General features: G+C 35.1%; 1 protein-coding gene across 4 annotated transcripts in view; it reads left to right on the top strand.

Annotated features, from left to right (window-relative positions):
- The window catches only part of LOC121368704 (double C2-like domain-containing protein beta), a 122,477-nt gene that overhangs the window by 51,100 nt on the left and 61,875 nt on the right, over positions 1-9,502 (top strand). For all 4 annotated transcript variants that reach the window (XM_041493448.1, XM_041493447.1, XM_041493444.1 and 1 more), the window contains exon 2: positions 9,342-9,485. In XM_041493448.1, coding sequence (XP_041349382.1) covers positions 9,409-9,485 — 77 coding nt within the window. In that variant the 5' untranslated portion in view covers positions 9,342-9,408. The remainder of the gene's footprint in view (positions 1-9,341; positions 9,486-9,502) is intronic.

Genomic DNA, 9,502 nt, shown 5'->3' with positions numbered 1-9,502 from the left:
GAGTTACTTTACCACGGGCTACATCTTCACCCCTGATCGATGTATACAGCTCATTCCTTTCCTTTGTAATTGCTTGTCTGAGGTCCTTGGGTCCTAGGCTGCAGCTTCACCTTGCTGGACCTTTCTCATGATTGTTTTTTTTCTCCTATATACTCAACCTCCACGTGAATGGTATAGATCAAAACCCTTGTATGTGCTGTGCTAATCGTTGGGGAAGTGCATATAAAAGATCTCTTGCTGTTTAATGCCAAATTAAGTTGGGTGCTTTATTTCCATCTTAAAAGTGAAATGTATTTTACTACACACCAAATAGATGGAATCTAAGTTCCCATCTATCTACACTGTCTAATGTTTGTACCCATTACTAAACATTTATCATGATACATATATACATATACATATAGATACAAACACACATGCACATACACACACACACACACACACACACATGCATACACACACGCACACACACACATATACACACACACACACACATACATACACATGCACACAAACATGCACACACACACATGCATACAGATACACATACACACACATATACACACACGCACACACCACACTCACACATACATACACACATCACACACATACACACACCATACACACACATCACACCACACACATGCATACACACACAGACGCACACACACACACATATATACACACACACACACACACACACATATGCTGCACACACACATGCGCGCATACAGACACACACACACACACGCATACATACACATATATACACACACACACACATATATACACACACACACACACATATACAGACACACATATATATACACACACATACACACATACAGACACACACACACACACAGACACACACACATATATACACACACACACACACAGACACACATACACACACATACAGACACACACACACACACACATACATACACACACACACACATACACACATACAGACACACATCCTTCCTAAAAATACAATACATTTTGTTCCCGACTTCTTCTTGTGCCAAGGGGACATGTTGGACACTGATTCTCAATTCAACCCATCAATTTTTTTTTTTAATCAGCTTATCATGGGAGCCATGTAATGCCTGATCCATAACCTCTTTAGCTGCAGAACAACCACGGTTGGCCACGTAATTATTACTGTCGATGGATGACCGTTCAGAATTTGAAAATAATAACTGGCATAATTTGAAACAAACACACAAACATACATGTACATGCACACAAACATGCACACATGCACACACACATACACACACCACACACACACACAGATACACATACACCCCCCCACACACACACACGCACACACATACACACCACACACATACACACACAGACGTACCACATACATACCACACACATACCACACACACACATACACACACACACACACACACACCACACACACACACACAAACACACATACACATCATACACACACAGACACACACACATTTTTCCTGAAAATACATTTTGTTTTTTAAATGTTTCACTTCTTCTTATATAGCATCCTGTGCCAAGGGAAATATATGAAACTGATTCCCAATTCAACCCATCAATATTTTTTTTTTTTATCAGCTTATCATGGGATCCCTGTAATGGCTGTTCCATAACCTCTTTAGCTGCAGAACAACCACAGTTGGCCAAATAATTCTGACTGTCGATGGATGACCGTTCAGAATTTTAAAATCCCTGTATCATAATGGGATAACTGCCGTAATTTGAAACAATTTGGTTGTGCGTCTGACAGATCCCAGCAAGTGCCAGGACTTCGGCAATGTTCCGCTCCTATTGATTTTTGTCTCGGCATTCAGAATAGCAAAGTGCAACACTAAAAATGGAATATTGAATTTTTAAACCAGTTCTATCTAATATGTTGGAGATTGGGTTATTATTTGTGGTTGTGCTACAAATAGAAGGTTTTAAAAGATAAAGATTAGAAACCAAAAAATGTAGATGTTATAATAGGGTAAATTACATTGTTATTGGCATGTATAATATATGGGCTATTTTTTGTGGTTGTGCTACAAATAGAAGATTTTAAAAGGTAAAGGTTAGAAACAAAAAAGTGCAGATGTTATAATAGGGTAAATTACATTGTTATTGGCATGTATAATATAGCCTCTAAAAAGACCCATGACTGCCAAAATATTTACATCAATGTGTTGATTGTTGGGGATTGACCTAAAACCAATCCCCATCAGTGGGCCCCATTGGGCTATTTCTCGTTTCATCATGACTGGTGTATCAAATGCTGTGGTGTGTGCTATCCTGTCTGTGGGATGGTGCATATAAAAGATCCCTTTCTACTTATAATGAAAAAATGTAGCGGGTTTCCTCTCTAAGACTATATGTGAAAATTACCAAATGTTTGACATCCAATAGTCAGTGATTAATATATCAATGTGCTCTAGTGATGTTGTTAAACAAAACAAACGTTATTTTATTTCACCTGAAACTTGCACTTTTGCAGTCATTATTCCACTATTGACGTATCAAAGGCCCTTCGTATGTACTGTACAACTTGTGCATGCAAAAACATATTTTGTTACTAATTAAAACATTTCTTGGTAATTTATTCATATTCCAACATTGATGTATCAAAGGCCCTTAGTATGTACTGTACAACTTGTGCATGCAAAAACATATTTTGCAACTAATTAAAACATTTCTTGGCAGTTTATTCATGTGTTCTATAAACAAATTTACATTATGGTTTTATAGTAAAAAAAAAAGCAATCCCAAAAGTGCAAAGCTTCCATCATAAAAAGGTTGTGTGTGGGTTTTGGTGGTGGTGTTTTTTTAATCTATAATATATTTATTATCAAAAGTAACCATTCATCTTTGGGCACGTTAATTATCATATCTTTATTGTTATGGTTATTATTATTTAGTTATTTAGTTGTAGTTAGTTAGTTACTTACTAGTAGTTAGTTAGTTAGTTAGTTAATCAATTAGTTAGTTTCATTGTTTCTTTTTGTTTTTTTGTTTCTTTATTATTTATTTAGTTAGTTAGTATTTATTTATTCATTAAATATTTTTTTTTTTTTTTTTTTTTTTTTTTTTTTTAAATATTTTTTTTATTTTATTTTATTAATTTATTTATTTATTTATTTATTTATTTAATTAATTTATTGATACATTTACTTATTCATTTACCGGTACTTATTTATTCATTTATTTTTTATACATTATCAACATTTTCCTTTTTTTCTCTCTTTTTTTCTCTTTTTTTTCCCCGCCATTTCCTATTGCTGCAGGTGACACTTGTGACCAAGTGTCTCGTTATTATAGAATCAACAGAATCGTCTCATTGAATCATCTTGATAAATGGCTCCGAGCAGCAGTCACACTCGGAGGATTTGTGGCAACAAGCCGATGACGAACGGCCATCACTTGTTTCTTTAGGATCACACACAAAACAGCAATTACTGACAGCGCTCATCGGAAAATAATCAAACTGTTGTCATTGTCGCGTCTTTTGTGCACATGTGCTTGTTAAAATGTCATTGGTAACAAGATTTCACATTGAGTTTTGCTTTGTTTTCAGAAACAGGTGATTAACAGACTTACATGTAGTTTTGTAGAAAATAGTTTTTCTTGGCCTAAAAAAGAAAAAAAGAAAAAAAGAAATAGGTTTACATTTTGTCATTTGTTTTCTAAATGGTGATTTAAAGTAGCATGATTATGGTTGAGTTTGGGTATAAATGTTTTTAAGTATAAATATTTTGAAAAATAAATGTTCCCTCAAAAACATACAGTGGAAATATTAATAAATAATATTGTTTTGGCTTGTGTTACATTTGGGATTAAAATTGTTTGCTTTACACATACTATTATCTGTGTGTGATATAACATTTTGTATTTTAATACTGCAACAGAAAGGATTCTGTAATTAATTGATTAATTATCTTAATTGGCGATCAGATTTGGTGCTGATATTATGTACAATTTAAATGAAAATAATTTATATTCTTTACAAACCTTAATCATAAGAACATAAAAAGGCAACAGTACATAATTATGATGTATCTTGGATAATGATCTGTAATTTACAAGAAAAACTATTTTTTAAATGCTGTCCAGTTGACAATTTTTTGTAAAGCTAGCTGTCACATTTAGTCAGTCTCCCATACATGTCACCGGCTTCAGTGGTGTCGTGGTTAGGCCATCGGTCAACAGGCTGGTAGGTACTGATTTCGGATCCCAGTCGAGGCATGAGATTTTTAATCCAGATACCGACTCCAAACCCTGAATGAGTGCTCTGCAAGGCTCAATGGGTAGGTGTAAATCACTTGCACCGACCAGTGATCCATAACTGGTTCAAATAAGGCCATGGTTTGTGCTATCCTGCCTGTGGGAAGCACAAATAAAAGATTCCTTGCTGCTAATCAGAAAGAGTAGCTCATGAAATGGTGACAGCGGGTTTCATCTCAAAATCTGTGTGGTCCTTAACCATATGTCTGACGCCATATAACCGTAAATAAAATGTGTTGAGTGCGTTATTATATAAAACATTTCTTTCTTTCTTTCTTTCCCATACATGTCGTTTAATAAAAGTAAAGTTTCTGTTTAAAGTTTAAAATCTCAACATTTACTAAATGTTGACATCGTCAGGAGAAAACTAAACATAAAAACAGGAGTTCAGAATTTAAAACCAGTAGGATAAAACAGTTGAATTAAAGTGAAACCCCAGAGTTAAAAAATATGAATCACATCTCAAGATAAGATATAGTTTGAATGACTAAACTATTTTTGTATCTCTGCACAAGGCAGAGTCGAAAAGGCATTGACAAGGTTCTTATTTCCACAAATTGTTGTCATGTGATTCATCTAAGGGAGGACTGTCAACCCACAGAACACTACTACATCTTTATGCCATCTGTAGGTATAATATTATATAGTACTAAACCAAATAACTTTTGATAGAGCAGTAAATACCACAAGTCCTGCCATTGGTGATAAATGTGAGAGAGTTTGTTGTGATAAAATGTTGGTTCAGTAAATTCCTCTAATTTAATTTGAACTAGTGTCAATGTACCAACTGCCATCGTGATTAATTTGAACTAGTGTCAATGTACCAACTGCCATCGTGATTAATTTGAACTAGTGTCAATGTACCAACTGCCATCGTGATGAATTTGAACTAGTGTCAATGTACCAACTGCCATCGTGATTAATTTGAACTAGTGTCAATGTACCAACTACCATCGTGATTAATTTGAACTAGTGTCAATGTACCAACTACCATCGTGATTAATTTGAACTAGTGTCAATGTACCAACTACCTTCGTGATTAATTTGAACTAGTGTCAATGTACCAACTACCATCCTGATTAATTTGAACTAGTGTCAATGTACCAACTACCATCCTGATTAATTTGAACTAGTGTCAATGTACCAACTACCATCCTGATTAATTTGAACTAGTGTCATCCTGTACCAACTACCATCCTGATTAATTTGAACTAGTGTCAATGTACCAACTACCATCCTGATTAATTTGAACTAGTGTCAATGTACCAACTACCATCCTGATTAATTTGAACTAGTGTCAATGTACCAACTACCATCCTGATTAATTTGAACTAGTGTCAATGTACCAACTACCATCGTGATTAATTTGAACTAGTGTCAATGTACCAACTACCATCCTGATTAATTTGAACTAGTGTCAATGTACCAACTGCCATCGTGATGAATTTGAACTAGTGTCAATGTACCAACTGCCATCGTGATTAATTTGAACTAGTGTCAATGTACCAACTACCATGGTGATTAATTTGAACTAGTGTCAATGTACCAACTACCATCGTGATTAATTTGAACTAGTGTCAATGTACCAACTACCTTCGTGATTAATTTGAACTAGTGTCAATGTACCAACTACCATCCTGATTAATTTGAACTAGTGTCAATGTACCAACTACCATCCTGATTAATTTGAACTAGTGTCAATGTACCAACTACCATCCTGATTAATTTGAACTAGTGTCAATGTACCAACTACCATCCTGATTATTTGAACTAGTGTCAATGTACCAACTACCATCCTGATTAATTTGAACTAGTGTCAATGTACCAACTACCATCCTGATTAATTTGAACTAGTGTCAATGTACCAACTACCATCCTGATTAATTTGAACTAGTGTCAATGTACCAACTACCATCCTGATTAATTTGAACTAGTGTCAATGTACCAACTACCATCCTGATTAATTTGAACTAGTGTCAATGTACCAACTGCCATCCTGATTAATTTGAACTTTGTACCAACTAGTGTCAATGTACCAACTACCATCGTGATTGAATTTGAACTAGTGTCAATGTACCAACTGCCATCGTGATTAATTTGAACTAGTGTCAATGTACCAACTACCATCCTGATTAATTTGAACTAGAACTAGTGTCAATGTACCAACTACCATGGTGATTAATTTGAACTAGTGTCAATGTACCAACTACCATCCTGATTAATTTGAACTAGTGTCAATGTACCAACTACCATCCTGATTAATTTGAACTAGTGTCAATGTACCAACTACCATCCTGATTAATTTGAACTAGTGTCAATGTACCAACTACCATCCTGATTAATTTGAACTAGTGATTAATTTGAACTCAATGTACCAACTACCATCCTGATTAATTTGAACTAGTGTCAATGTACCAACTACCATCCTGATTAATTTGAACTAGTGTCAATGTACCAACTACCATCCTGATTAATTTGAACTAGTGTCAATGTACCAACTACCATCCTGATTAATTTGAACTAGTGTCAATGTACCAACTACCATCCTGATTAATTTGAACTAGTGTCAATGTACCAACTACCATCCTGATTAATTTGAACTAGTGTCAATGTACCAACTACCATCCTGATTAATTTGAACTAGTGTCAATGTACCAACTACCATCCTGATTAATTTGAACTAGTGTCAATGTACCAACTACCATCCTGATTAATTTGAACTAGTGTCAATGTACCAACTACCATCATGATTAATTTGAACTAGTGTCAATGTACCAACTACCATCCTGATTAATTTGAACTAGTGTCAATGTACCAACTACCATCCTGATTAATTTGAACTAGTGTCAATGTACCAACTACCATCCTGATTAATTTGAACTAGTGTCAATGTACCAACTACCATCCTGATTAATTTGAACTAGTGTCAATGTACCAACTACCATCCTGATTAATTTGAACTAGTGTCAATGTACCAACTACCATCCTGATTAATTTGAACTAGTGTCAATGTACCAACTACCATCCTGATTAATTTGAACTAGTGTCAATGTACCAACTACCATCCGTGATTAATTTGAACTAGTGTCAATGTACCAACTACCATCCTGATTAATTTGAACTAGTGTCAATGTACCAACTACCATCCTGATTAATTTGAACTAGTGTCAATGTACCAACTACCATCGTGATTAATTTGAACTAGTGTCAATGTACCAACTACCATCCTGATTAATTTGAACTAGTGTCAATGTACCAACTACCATCCTGATTAATTTGAACTAGTGTCAATGTACCAACTACCATCCTGATTAATTTGAACTAGTGTCAATGTACCAACTACCATCGTGATTAATTTGAACTAGTGTCAATGTACCAACTACCATCCTGATTAATTTGAACTAGTGTCAATGTACCAACTACCATCATGATTAAAACGTGTGGGGTCCTACTAAAAATAGAATTACAGTTTTTTTTGTGCAGAACTAAGGTAGTCATAGACGCTACCCAGTATCTCTGAAATGAGCAGCTTAACCCCCAATTTTTTTCTGATTTACTTTAAGGTGAGGGGTGGTAGTATTTATATCTGTGCTGGATATATATTGATTGATACGCAGTTTTAGCCACATATGTTACTATTGTCGTTTATGGGATAGATTTGGTGATATACACCCTGTAGGAAACCTGTCACCCCAAGATGGCGAGACATTTAATTCCATACAATTCTTGTGGTTTTTTAAAATCTGTTTAAGTTCGGTTAAAGTCACAGACCCTAGTTTCAACCTATAAAAATCAGTTGGAATTTCATCATAAATCATTGGTTATAATCAGTTTGCACCAAATGATCAACTTTGGATTACACAAATGGGTTAGAATTATTTGAACATAAGAAGAAGTTGATAAGGATCATGCACCAGTTGTGTTCACCGGGATCTAGACCATATAAATGACTAATTTTACTTTTAAAAACTTTTTTTTTTTTTTGTGTGTGTGTAAACAAACCCCAACCCAACATATTTTGTTTACACTAATTCCATCATCTAAATTGGAGGAAAATTACAGTTAACATTTTTCTGCACAATCGGTTTTTTTTCAGTTGATCATCACATCGATGCAGGCAAACTGAACAATTTTTGATTATAATGGATCATTGGAACATCACTAATTGATATAATAAATCTTTATATGCATTTTGGCATATGCTAACTTTTTCTTTCAGTCACTCACACACACACACACACACACACACACACACACAGAGGGAGGGAAGGAGAGAGAGACAGAGAGAGAGAGACAGAGAGAGACAGAGAGAGAGAAACACATACACACACAGAGAGACAGAGTGAGAGAGACAGAGGGAGATGGAAAGAGACAGAGAGAGGGACAGACAGAGAGAGAGACAGAGACAGAGAGAGAGACAGAGAGAGAGAGAGAGTGAGAGAGAGATACAGAGAGAGAGACAGAGAGATAGAGAGGGAGAGAGAAACAGAGCGAGAGAGAGAGAGAGAGAGATAATACATATATACAAGCAAATTGCATACAAAGAAATTTAATACACGTGCACTTTTTCTTTCAGTGACTATATGTATAATATTATATATTATTATATGTTACTACTTTATTGAGACCGATTCACCTGTCACATACAGGTATATATTACATACTTAATTCTCTTTCAGTAACACCTGTTTATCTGGAATGAATTTTTTTTTATTGAAGTTGGTATTATATTACAATGTATTTGTTTTTATAGTAACACTCAGTTGTAGTCCCCACAATAATCTATATACACGTGTATATAGTATACTTATTTTTTCAGCAACACGTATTCACGTTGGAGAAAAAAACAACATGTATTCTATTACTGTAACAGCATTTTGTTTTTCTTATAGTAACACTTGCTCCCACACAATAATCTATACACACACACGTGTTTATATGTACATTTGTGCGACAGATATATATATATATGTATATTGCTCCCCACAATAATCTATATACACGTATGTGTTCATGTACGTTTGGGTGACAGATTTTTTGTTTTGTATTTTTAGTGACACCTGGTAAACGCGGCCCCGCTCAAGACTGACACTGTCAGTGTTGTAGTATTGCTGTTGTGGTATGGGAGAATTGACTGCTGGTGGAGCCATGGATCGATGGGTCTGTCCGAACGACCGCCAGCTCTTACTCCGAGCGAAGTAAGTGGTAACCACCT

Source organism: Gigantopelta aegis, chromosome 3 (assembly GCF_016097555.1).
Source record: "Gigantopelta aegis isolate Gae_Host chromosome 3, Gae_host_genome, whole genome shotgun sequence".
Lineage (NCBI taxonomy): Eukaryota > Metazoa > Mollusca > Gastropoda > Neomphalida > Peltospiridae > Gigantopelta > Gigantopelta aegis.
Note: the sequence above shows the minus strand (reverse complement) of the source record. Positions and strands in the feature narration are given on the sequence as shown.